The sequence below is a fragment of the Coffea arabica genome, chromosome 11c (genome assembly GCF_036785885.1).
Source record: "Coffea arabica cultivar ET-39 chromosome 11c, Coffea Arabica ET-39 HiFi, whole genome shotgun sequence".
NCBI lineage: Eukaryota > Viridiplantae > Streptophyta > Magnoliopsida > Gentianales > Rubiaceae > Coffea > Coffea arabica.
Genome location: NC_092330.1, coordinates 41,131,554 through 41,144,973, shown reverse-complemented (window position 1 = coordinate 41,144,973; position 13,420 = coordinate 41,131,554). Strand labels below are relative to the sequence as shown.

The 13,420-nt window shown below is 35.5% G+C and overlaps 2 protein-coding genes across 2 annotated transcripts; both read right to left on the bottom strand.

Moving 5' to 3' along the window:
* Window positions 1-1,857: 1,857 nt before the first annotated feature.
* Window positions 1,858-5,890, bottom strand: LOC113715508 (squamosa promoter-binding-like protein 6). The gene is made up of 4 exons (XM_027239729.2): window positions 5,698-5,890; window positions 4,454-5,148; window positions 3,870-3,973; window positions 1,858-2,958 (listed from the first exon to the last, which is right to left on the bottom strand). Exons 2-4 carry the CDS (start codon window positions 5,125-5,127, stop codon window positions 2,240-2,242), a joined length of 1,497 nt encoding a protein of 498 aa, XP_027095530.2. The 5' UTR covers window positions 5,128-5,148; window positions 5,698-5,890; the 3' UTR covers window positions 1,858-2,239.
* A 5,812-nt stretch (window positions 5,891-11,702) lies between these two features.
* Window positions 11,703-13,420, bottom strand: LOC113717138 (protein BIG GRAIN 1-like E). The gene has a single exon (XM_027241801.2). It carries the CDS (start codon window positions 12,943-12,945, stop codon window positions 11,917-11,919), a length of 1,029 nt encoding a protein of 342 aa, XP_027097602.1. The 5' UTR covers window positions 12,946-13,420; the 3' UTR covers window positions 11,703-11,916.

The following is a 13,420-nucleotide window of genomic DNA, read 5'->3' as shown; positions in this document are numbered from 1 at the left end:
GGATAAATCAAAAAATGAATTGGGTAATCCAATTATCCATTTATAACCCATTTATTTTAACTTTTTGTAAACTCATTTAAATTCATTTTTGCAAACTAAGTTATCAATATATACCACCCTTTGCATCCATTATTAGTTTTAAATATTTACTTATAATGCTCAATTAGCCTAATTATCAATTTTTTTCCATCCGTACTCTATGTTGCAAAATTACATACTATTTAATAATTGAACAATAAGAATATAAAAATTTGAACTAAGTACTATAAAAGTTAACATAAAAACTTAATTCAAAAATTTTGAACCCCTAGCATTTTTTTCATGTGTAAATTTAAAATTTCATTTTGGAAAGGTAGGGAAAGAGCCTAAAACTTGTCATAAATTGGTAATGCTGAAAAATGAACAAGTTAACAAACTAAGAGAAAATATAAAACAAACAAATAATAATAATAATGAAATAAAAGTAGTTAACATTATGACAAAATGAATAATTTGAAGAAAAAAATGGGTGGGGAAGAGAGGAGGGTTGGAGGATGACAATTCTAAATGGGTTAATTATGTTTGATGAGTTACCTAATACTATCTATTATTGGGTAATCTATTTATACCCATATGCAAAAATTAAGATATTCATATCCATCTATTTATGGGCGGGTATGGGTAAATTTAGTTAAATGGGTTTATTTGCCACCTATAATTATGATGTATGGTGATATAATAAAACTAGAAGTGTACGATATATGGTGATGCAAGTAATTTATTATGGCAATTGAATAGACCGTATATTGTACAAGTACATTTGTAAATTATGACAGAATTCCTTACTCAAAAATTACATGAAAAAAGCATTTAAAAAGAAATTAAAGAAAGATCAAATGAGTAATATTTTGCAACGACTTAGGGACTGTTTGTTTCAAAGTAAAATGTTTTTCTGCGAATGCAATTTTCCATTTCAAATATTTTGTTGTTGTTCATGATTTTTTGATGATGTTTGTTTAACCTTTAAAAGTACCTTAAAAATCATGCTTTTCCAAAACAACCAATGAACTGAAAAGCAATTTTCCTTGCAAGAATATGCTGCCAAAGTTGATTCAAAGATTTGAGCAATTACGAGGATTCAAACCAGTGAAGCAAAAATTAGCAATTCCTCTGTTCATCACCACGTAGATTATTGTCTGGTCTGCATTCCTCTATTCATCGCGATGTAGATTATTGTCTGGTCTGCTCAAAATTGTAGGTATCTAATTGATGGAACATCATTTTCTCTCTCCTCCTCCTTTTTTTTTTTTTTGTCAGCAACGATACATTTGTATAACATATTCTATCCTAATCAAGGGGAGGGGGGAGCCTAAGGAGACTATGATAAGGGGCTAATGGATATACAGACCTAACTAGACCAAGGGAGTGCTCTGGCACAACTCTTAGATTTTTTTCACTGCAAGTGAGGTTTGAACCCTCACCTACAGTCTAAGGTCTGACTTAAGCCCCTCCCTAGTGGCCACTGAGCCATTGGCCCAGTGGTTTTCTCTCTCCTCTTCTCCTCTCCAAGTCCCAACCAATTCTCCTCCGCTATGAATCCTATCAGTAATCTTCTGCAGCCATGTAAGGCGTGTGAGAGAGAGAGATCGGTGGAGTTGGGTGGTGGGGCTGCCGGAGGAAAGGGTTATTTCTTTCATGAAAAAAATGGATGGATGTGCAGTTGGCGATCGCAGTTGGTTCTAATTCGCGTTGCAATATGGGAGAAAATTTCCGGAGGGGGAAGGACAGGTTGCGTGGTCCGAGAGAGTATAAATGAAAGATTTCGAATTCATTCCACTTATACTATAATTTAAAAAAAAAAAAAAAAAACTTGCCCTCTTGGCAGCAAAGACATTATTATACATTACCATTAACAACAAATTTGCAATGATGACAACATATTCAAGAACTACTATGAATTAATCCTAAAATCGCACATCCTATGAACTAAGCTGAACATACTTAAATGCACAGAAATTTTGAGACAGTTCAATGGTTTTTGAAGGCCATGAAAATTTGAGCTGAACTTGCCCCTTTGCTCCTTTTCCCCTATCTTGATATCCCCTATCACATTTTAATCATTTCTTTTAGCAACTAGGAAACTGGTAGAAGTTCAATATTCAGGTCATCACCTTCTCTTCTTCACAACCAAATGCAGAGACACACACATGCAGATCATCCACTACACATACATATTCACAGCTTGAGTAAGCAATACCCTTTACAAATTAGAAGAGCAGCAGAAAGTCTCGTTTTCCTCCTCCACTTGCAAAAAATTCCTCTGCTGCTCCACTCTTCTCAAATGTGTAGACAATTGTAGCAGATCAAGAGTCCCAACTTCAAGAGAAGGACTACAGTTGGCATGCCTATAATCTGATACTTGAAAAGTTCCTTCTCTCTGGACTCTGAAGGAAACAGGCATGCTGCCATCACGAACCCTTACCATTCCTTCCTCATCGATTGTCCCACATGAATAGCCACTACTTGCAGAGCCTTTTGCGGTATTAATTCCTAGATTCTTCGCAGAATTTTGCTTTGTTGACTCGTAAGCATGGTGTCTTACTCCATTTACTGGAAGTAGAGCCATAGAAATGCCTGCTGCACCACTAGATGTATTCTGTGATTGAGTTGACAGAAGAGAGAGAGCACTACTGGAGTCTCGGATCACAGACAATTCAACTGCTACTGCTGTATCAATACATGTTTCAGGAGACTGTTGTTTCTGGATGATGTGTGGATCTGCAATTGGTACACGACCAGACTGACCATTCATCAGGGCAACAGCTGACTGAGAGTTGTCAATTGGTAACTCTACATATTTGAAGTGCCTGCCATGATTATCTTTCTCAAATCTTTCCTGATAAAAGAAGCCAGCAGGAAATGTCTCTGGAGACAGGAATGATGTTCTCTTAAGTAAAGTCATCTCCAAGAACTCAGAACCTGTCAAATGCAAAAATGATCTTCATTGAATGCCAGAAGTTCAGTTGACAATCAATTCAAATGGTACATAAAACTGCTTGACATGAAAGAGCTAAATAATTGACAAATATGACATAAATCCCGCTCAACTATAACACAAAAATTGAAGTTGTTCCTAGACAAAATTTTTCTCAGAAAACTTTAGGCAGTTCCATTCTACTAGCATAGTTGTGATTTATACACTTTCCACTGTTCATTATATTAAGGTTAAAACCTTGCACCTAAATGCATGGAAAATGGGCATGGTGGAGAATATGTTGTCCTATCCCCTACTCTCTCTCACCCTCCATGTTCTGAACTTACTGTTGAGAAAGGGAAACCTGGACCCCTTGCTTACAGAAACAGGACTAAGGAAAGGCATATTATTTACGAACATCATGGTGCTTTCTTACCTGTATGAAGATTTGACAAGCTACAGATAATCAAAAATCAACCTCTTTGATACCCCACCTCGCTTGCATTGCCCCCCCAACCCCGGGGTCTCCTCTATCTCAATGAAAATTATAAGCAGAAATCATTCTTCACATTACTCTTAGAGACTTTTCTCATTTTTCAACACATGAGACCTTAAGTGTCACCAAGCATTAATGAATTTTTTCCCTAAAAGATGTCCTTGAGATATTCTTCTTAGAAACTCTCCAGATGGGGCATTGATACTTGGTATCAAAGATTCAGCATCCCAATGAGCTCTAAGTATCCAAACAGTGTTAATAATACATAAATGTAGCCAATATAGTTTGGCAAAGAGAGAAAAGAACCAATTAATTTTTTAAGAAATGATAGGAGTATGAAATGAACTTCCAATCATTAACATATCGGAGAGGAGAGAATAAATAAGATTCACTGTTACTCAAGAATTATCACTGGATTACCTAAGTGAGCACCCAGTTGAGGCTTTCTTCTTCTTTCATTGTGGCCTGCCAGACGTTTCCGACAACTACGTTTACCATCATCAAATTCCGTAAGCAAATGGAACCTGGACAACCAAAAGGTTACTATGAGCCTAAGCAGCTATATAGCCAAAACTATACTCAACTACAATAAAAGCATACTAGCCATGAAACTGCCAATAGGTTAATCAACAAAGTAAGAATAAGAGCAATTTCTTCAATCTACATTAGCATGCCATATCTTTTTCAATCATGTATCTGCTATTATTTTTTGTCATTAAAGACTGAATTTTAGAACACGGGACAACAAAGTCAAATGTTTGGGGCAACTCTGACTACGCTGCATTTGCCCCATCATCAGGATGGTCAGAATGGAAGGCGTGATCATCATAAACTACTAACTTAAAACCATATATTCACTAAAATCAATTGGAAATGCAACAGTTCTCTAGCTAATTATCTAATAATCCCAGAAATGAAAGGACAAGTATCAGGTTTAATGCAATTTAATTCATCAAGAATAGCAACAACATGAACAAGACAAAGGCCAGAGGCTTCAATGTTACCTACTGCATTGCTGACAGAATCTTTTTTCAATGCCATTTATAATAACTTTAGCAGTCTTTGTGTGAACATCGCATACTCGATGCCTTTTGTGGTAGTCCTTTGAGGAACTGAGGTCCTTGTTACAGCCATGCACTTGGCATACAGGAAACTGAGAATGCAAATTAGTGGTCCGAGCTCTTTTAGCTGGCAACGAATCTTCCACCAATGATGAAACCAAATTTTCTTTTGAACAAGATAAACTATCAGCTTCTCTGGAATCTGTTTGTCTCTCCAACTTTGGATCAAATTTTGACTCTTTCTGAGTACGAGTCTCAGCAGCAGCTGCAGAAATTTTTGAAGCACATCCCTCCCAAAGGAATGGATCAAAATTAACCATAGAGGTAGATGCTATCACATTGGTAGAGTCATCATTAGTCTTATCAGTAGAAGATCCCAGACCAGGATTAGCAAAAAGCAATTTTTCTGTTCTATTAGAGAAGTCTGTCTCCAAAACTTCCATGTTGTCAACTGTTTCTCTATCAAAACTCGGCATGTTCTTATAAAAATCAGAAAGTGCTTTATGATCCCAATCCTTTACATGATTCTTATTCCTTGCAAGAAGATCAACCGGTAACCCAATATCTTCTGAAATAGGAGGACCCCTAGGCTCCAAATAATAGCTTAAAGACTCCATCTTGGTAATAGACCAAATGCCCTACACACCAAACCATATCAAATTTATCAACACACTAATAGAAAGCAAAGTCCAGCCTTGGTTTCTTGAGACCAAAATAAAGGGAAAAAAAAGCAAGATTTTTGCAGCCACCCTTGAACACAGGCAAATTACACGACAAGAATAGAGTTTACCAAAGAGAACAGTATTAAACTCTGTTGGCAGTCCATAATCACAAACTAATATGCCCAGTAAACAATCTAAAATTCCAAATTTAGAGAACCTTTTTGCTCAATTAGCCTACTAAAAGAATCCCAGAACAAGTGAAACATTTTGCTCAATTAGATTACCGGAAATCGCAGGAGGAGCAGCAGAAATTACAAAACCATCCTACATAATCAAGTTCTTCCACTATTAGACATAGCCGTAACCAATCAATCAGCAGAAACTACAGAAAAATCAAGAATCAAGCAAGAAAAGGTGGGGAAAAACAAAAAGAAAGAAAGCCCAGTTGACAAAATTAGGTAAAACACAAACAAATTAATATCATAAAGATAGCAGCTTTAGTGATGGAGAATTTAAGTATTGTACCTCGTCGAGTAGCAGCAAAGATAGCAAGAAAATAGAAGAAAAATAATTGGGAAATGGATGATCAGAGCTGTATTCTACGGAGTAGTGCTGCTAGTATCGGGGTTTCCGGAAGAAACAGGAGCGATGCGAGTCAACTTCAGTAATCATTCCCACTGCCTTCCCCTTTTGGACGACAAAAGGAACATCAACTATCGATATCTCATTCCAATACATTTTTTTTTTTAATATATCACACTTTTTTTTTTTGTTTTTCTTTTTTCTTGCAATAGTTAATGACTCAATGGTTGTGTTTGAATACGTGATTAAAAAATATTATTTAAAATAATATTATAATATTTTTTATGATGTGATACATAATACGAGATAAGGTTGAAACTTGATAGTACAAAAACATGTCTATAATGTGTCTACGGTGCAAGCAAATTTTTTTTATCAAATAAAACTTGTATCCAAACAAGCATTAAGATTGGCTGGTGCCAAAAAAAAATTTTTTTGTTAAGTAGATAGCATTTGGTGTGAGAGAGCTGACAAAGATTCTGAAATTCTCTCAAATTTCTTTTGTTGTTTGTATTTGAATTTGTAAATTATTAATTATTTTAGCATTTAAATATATTTTAATAATTGATGTATTACAAACCCCAAATGCATATTAAGGAATTCAAATAAGTAGACGATTTAAATGAATTTCAAATTTTTTTTTTGTCAAATTCCTCAATCAAAACGAAGCAAAGCCATAGAATTTAAGTGCTTTTCACATTTTTTAAAAGACAAAAGTTGATTGACATCATACAAATGTGTAAAATTTGTGGTCACCATTGAAAGATGTGGGGAGGGTAAAGAACAACTCTTCTAATTTGTTATTTTTATTTTTATCCTTTTTTTTTTTGGGTTTGTGTTGGTCTATTTGGTCCCTCTATAATCTATATTGTGGGGAAATGAAGGATTTGGTAGTTGAAACTGCACATCATCTCTCTTTCAATTTCTTGATTCCCCTTTTTTTGATTACTAAAGGTCTAAAGCGTGAAACTAGATGGTCAACGATCAACCACAATTAGGCATACTACTTTTTTATGTTTCTGAAGGAGTTATGATTTATGAACCATGCCATAGACCAAAAAAATGGCCCATTTAATCCTAAGAGACCGAGGCAAGCTGGTATTGGTGCAAATAAGCAATTGTTGTGCACTGAACCCTCCATTTACATTTGCATAATAAAAGACTAGTGGGCACTAAGCCGCTACCAAACCCAAGAAGTTTTTGTTTATGCAGGGTTACGTGTAACAAATTGCTAAAAACCTCTAGTAATTAGGTGTATCTAATCCTCAAACAACTCAAACTTAGGTGCCTATGAAGTTTTTTCTTTTTTTTTTTTTTCTCTTTTTGATGAATTCTATAATGATTCTAAGTTGAAATATTCCTTTCGTAAATTCTAAAATTCCTCCTCCTCTTTCTTCTTCTTCTTTTTCTTCTTCTTCTTCTTCTTCTTGTTTATGCAGGGTTAAGTGCAACAAATTGCTAAAGCCTAGTAATTAGGTGTATCTAATCCCCAAACAACTCAAACTTAGTTGTCTATGAAGTTTTTTTTTTTTTTCTTTTTGATGAATTTTATGATGATTCTAAGTTGATATATTCTTTTCGTAAATTCTAAAATTCCTCCTCCTCTTTCTTCTTCTTCTTCTTCTTTTTATGCAGGGTTAAGTGTAACAAATTGCTAAAACCTAGTAATTAGGTGTATCTAATCCTCAAACAACTCAAACTTAGTTGTCTATGAAGTTTTGTTTTTCTTCCCTTTTTGATGAATTCTATGATGATTCTGATTCTAAGTTGATATATTTCTTTTATAAATTCTAAAATTCATACCCCTTCTTCTCTTTCTTTTTCTTCTTCTTCTTTGGGACCTAATTCAAAAGAACAATTTTGAACCCAAAAAAAAAAAAAAAAAGTAGATTTGAAACGCTGCTTCCGCAACGCAGTTTAGTGCAAATATCATGTATATTCTCTCATCTAAGAAGGCAACATTTTAAATAACTACTAAGAACACAAATAAATTGTAAGTTCTTCTTGAATATTTATAGTTCCACCCTCCCCTTCTCCCTCTTCCCGGGGAACTTTGAATTAGCCTATAGTTCATCTAAGTTACCCAAAACGATTACAAAGTCCATGTTTATATTAATCAACATCATGGGCCAAAATATGGCGATGGTCTCCATATGCTTACCTGTCAATATTATGGGCCAAAAAATGGTGGTCAAAACTTGTCATGTCCATCCAACATGGCTGCCAGATCTGACCAACATGGACACTGATCATTTCAATCCACAAGAGCCAGCCTCATGGACTTTGCAGCTAGACTTATCGCCCTCCCAAAAAAAAAAAAAGAAGTTAAATTTCTAATTGCACAATATTTTGCAATAGTTAGTTTAACTTAGCTGTCGGTGCCAGCCAGCCCAAACAATCTTAAAGGTTCCTGGTTTTTTTTTTTTTTTAATTCTTTAATTTCTGGGTTGGGTTACATTCGTCTCTCTAGTCCGATCTGATGTGCGTGTGTGTGTGTGTGGAATTTTCTCTTTTGAACTTGAAGTTGAAACACGCTTGGACCCTCCACCCACTCGGGTGGTTCCAAAGCTGATATGCATGCTCATCCGGCCCCCATTTTGGTGCCCCCCATCACTCATTTATTTTCATTATCAAGTCCTCCAACTCCAAGATTGCTACGGAAAAGGGCGCATCACTAGACCTTATTTGGTTTCTTTGTCATGCCAATATGCTTATGTAGCCATATAAATGCCTTCTACAAGTATTGTTATACTCTTCATTTCCATTGTTACAAGTAGTTCTATTGTAGAACTTCTTAGGTTCAAATCTCTTCACGTGCAGTTAAATTCAAAACGTGTGCAATAATACATCCCTTTAGTCTAAGATCGGATACTCTCCCTCTAATCCTCTTGGTCCAATTGAATTATCCCTTAATATAAGTTAGAGTAGGAGTAGGCGTAGAATATGACGATTGATTAAAAAAAAATTATACAATGTCAATGTATGCTACAAAGAGGGTGGAAAAGATTCATGTCAAGACTCGAAGAGTGAAGATGTTGATAAAAGTAAGAGAATATATCAGTATGTATGCTAGAGAATTTCTTCTCATTGAGAACTTGTGATCGTTATGTAGTTTTGCATCTAGTGCATCATACTCTCTTAAGCAGATACCACTCTTTACAATGAAAATAGAATGACATGGTTTAAATATTTGTGCCTTGGAATAGACCATCAAATGATGAATTTTTAGAAATCAGATGTGTATACAAATGTTCATAACTAGAAACTACCTGTCAATCTCACGCTTCATTGGTTGATCAATAAAGGTACAGAACTTGCCACCAAAAAAAAAAAAAAAAAAAACTGTCAGTCTCATTCCAACCTTTGAAACATCGAAGTGTCCTTTGAAATCTGTCTGGGTACACGCTAGTGTTTTAGATCCTCTTGACATTGATAATGATTACCTTAGATTTACCTTTTTGTTACCACCACAAATATACCTGTCATCAGATTTGGACCTCACTTAACAGTAAATTAACTCTAATTAATATTAGGACTAGGTACTTTGGCTCTAATATTAAGCCACTCTAATTAGGTAACACTTGCATTCTTTAGTTGTTTTGTTAGACTAAAGTATGTCTTAGTGAATCAACCACCTAATTATATACTTTGGATTTTCTCTGGATAAGGGTTATCACTAAGGCTCTGTTTGGTAGGATGTAAAGTATTTTCCTTAAGAAAATATTTTTCACGGAAGTTCTTTTTCAGGAAATATTCACCTTTTTCAATATTTTCTGATGTTTGGTTGAAATTTTTAACTGCATTATTATTATCAAAATTCAACTCCTTCTGCCACCCATTTTTCTTTTCCACCACTGGAACCGATCTTCCTAGTTCCTATCACTAAACATAGTAGAACCGCTCAAAATGAAAGAATCCAGGTCAAGCATAAGGACAATTCGTTGACTCATAACTATTGGCGCCATAAAAGACATTACCAAGCTAGACATATCAAGACCATGAAATGGCTGGTGATTAAGGTCAATCAATGGAAGTGGAAGAGTAGGCATGAATATCTTCTCAAGTTGCAGAAATAGGCTCTATTCTTTTTCATATGATTATTGCTCTTATTGACTCATATATGAAATATGGTTTAAAGATCATATACCAATGATCAAATCACAATCTCAAAGGCATTAAAATGAAGGCAAGTTTGAGCTAAAGATACGTAATTTTGATTAAGAAAACATTGCAAAGAGAATTAAAATGATTGAAGAAAGACAATGAGAATTGACCATAATCCAAATCGTTAACAAATTCACAGTGTCGGTGTCACCAGCAAATTCGTCAGCATCAAAGGCGAACTCATCGATGTCAATGAGATCGGAGTGAGCAAGGTGAGGCCTTTTTATTTATTTATTTATATTTTGAACATATTACAAGTTTTGAAAGTTTGACAAATACCTTTAGTAGACGTGGCATGTGCATTTAGGAAAACAACTTTAGTAAGTCTGGTAGAGAAGTTGTTTTCCACAAGATGAGTGAAAATCTTTTATATAGTAAATTATTTTCATTATCTTTTATGCAACCAAACACGGGAAATTAGGAAAATATTTTTTTGAAAAACATTTTCACCCGAAACAAACAGACCCTAAAGATTAGAAGAGAAATAAAAATCAATTCCTCCGTACAATGGACCTTTCTCTTTTTGGACCACCACTCAAGGATACATGAGTCCCTGGCATGCTTAAACCCGACGAATTATTAAGAACGACAGAACAAGATGCAAGTCAATAATGCTAATGCAAAAAGCCATAATCATTTCCATCTCATGCTGCTGGATTATCTTTTGTATTCTTGAAGGATTTTCTCTCATGGGTTTGAAAGATTTCATACTTTAGTCCTTAAAACTCAATATTATACAGTTTAGTCATTAAAAATTAAGCAATATTTGGTGTTAGTTCTGGAATAGAATCCAACATTATCCTTCAACAGGATCACATATTTAGTTGAATTTAAGCGTCAAAAAGGGTAAAGAAAAAAAAAAGGCTAAATGTTCAAACCACTTTCAATATATATGCATTATAACCTTCAACCAAGCTAGGATCAGGAGTAGGAAATAACAAAACTTAATCATACTTCTTTTCTCTTGATTTCTTTGGAAACGCACTTGAATGGTATGGTAGATATTATCCAAGCCAATCATGTTCAAGACTGAAAAATTCTGGGAATGCGCTCTTTTGGCTATGCAAGACTATAATCTAACTAGGGATGTTATGACTTTTAAGGGAAAGAAGGGGGTCGAAATTTCTAGTTTGTTTGGATAGAGTATTGTTTGAAATATTATTTAGAATAATTACTGTAGCACTTTTTGTGATATGATGGATAGAAGATAAAAAGGTGGATTGACAAATATATTTATGATACAAGCGAAATATTGTTTGAAAAAAATTTGATATCCAAACAATTTCCTGGCCCTTCAGACAAAGGCCAGTGAATTGCGGAGGCTTTGTTTTTGGCTGAAGAATAAGACCTCAGTATATATGTTGCAAAAGCAACATTATGTATGAAAAGTTTTCGAATTCATACGTGGCTGACTGCTAGTACGTAGATGAATTCCTAAATAATCAAGGGACTTGATAGGCAATTTCCACTTTCCTAGTACTAGTGACTACTGTTAATCAATCATATGATGGCATGCTAGATTTTATGCATTACATATTAGGTACAGAGATCATGTGATAAATCTATTCTTTGCTTATGTCCAAAGTCAAAAGATAAAAAAGGATAGCTATCACATGGTGTGATGATTCTTTGTTCTTCCACTAGTGGAAGTGGAGCTGTGGAAGAGGATCTCTAGTAGTGCACGAGTACACACCAAGCTGAATAGCATTATAGTGGTGGAGGGCTACTATGCTGTTGTTTTTGCACTATATATGACTTTACTTGAAAACTAGTAGGGAAAAAAGTTGAGACCAACCAACATTCCAAACTGTACATACAGAAAAAAGTTGTGCAGAACATTCAAAAGAACGTAAAAGGGAGAATCTTAAACCATATCTGGATCTCAACCCCCCCAAAAGAAGGGTTTAATTAATCTTCTCTTCATCACCAATTTCTAAGTTCAACATCGACAATAATGAAGTGCTTGTGATGAATTAAGAGAGAGAAGTGGAGATAAAATTATCTTGCTGCTGCACTAGATATAGGTGCACATCTCTTGATGCTGTCCATATTTGTTGTCTCATAAACCGGTAAACCACTGGAATAGAAATCCAAATCATAATTTGGCAATTCGAATAGATCAGAACTTGAATCACTATCTGCACCATCATCAGCATCGTTGAACTTCATGAATCCCTTTTCCTCGGACAAGTACCGATCAGCCCAATTATTCGCTTCAATTTTCTGTGGATATCCCACGTTAGCATTCTTGAAACTCTGCAGATTGTGATCAACCAGCTTGTATTTATCATCCAACCAGGCACAGTCCATGCTGTACTGGGATTGTTTCTTTTCAGCATGAACACCATTTTGTACCGCAATATTATTGGACTTGACATGATTTCCTGGTTGTTTGGAGAAGGAGATAACTTGCTGATGATCTGAATAGCTTCTGAGATCCTTATACGTCTTTGTGGGAGTGTGGGCATAAGGGGGAGGTGTTCTAAAACCTGAACTTGAAGTTGAATACAGAGACCTTGAATCGACTGAATTTGTCGCGCTTCCAAAATGGCTAATGCTGCTCCTCCTTTTCCTTCTCCAACCGGGGCTCTGATCATCTTGATCGTCCTTTTTAGATTGTGTAGTGGTGGTGGATTTGGATTTCTTCTTTCTCGAAGATGTTTGGCTGAAAAGCGAATTCAAGAAGTTAGCAAGTTTACCACCAGGGGAGCTTGGTTGCTTGTGTTTTTTTTCTTTGATCATCATTTGCTTTTCCATGACCGTAGTTTGTGAAGGGATTGAATTTGAATTCCTCATTGGCACGTCTAAGCTAAATCTTCCAGCCTTTGAAGCCTGCTTTTCCTGATGATGATGGTGATCTCTGACGCCCTTTTGTGCAAAAGCTGCACCATTTTCGTAGGCGTAAATTTCATTGGCAGCAGAGAAGTACTTGGCAGCCTCAAAGACATCAAGCTCGCCGGAATCATTTTTCCTGTGAACGGATTTCGTGAGCATCTTATCAGGGGCTGGATGTCCTACAATGGACATATCTCAAAACATATACTGCAAGTGAAATGGAAAGTCGTTTGAAATGCAAGGAAACAAATGTAAAGTAAGTTGTATACTTATAGGAAGAGATGTGTATAAGAAGCTTCAAAAGAGGGAGAATTGTGAGGTTTTAGGAAAGAAAGAAGGGACGTTGTAGGTGTTTGAAATGATGGAGAGTGGTGGTAGATAGGGTCGCTCGCTCTTATAGCAGTCCACAACAATATGAAGTGTTTTACAATAATAAAGAATGATGGCAAATCATAAAATATTTTTCTAGTAACAATTTTGATGTTGTGTTTTGAGGATAATTGAATGCATGGGGTCTTTTGTGCTTTGATTTTATCTAAAGGAAGTGGGGTCGGATGAAACAAGAACTCTTTATCCTTCTCACGCTTTGAAAATTAGAGGTCGGTGTTGTGCATTATGGGGGGCAGACCTTGGATTCTCAAATTCTATGTTGGGCATCAGCTTTCGA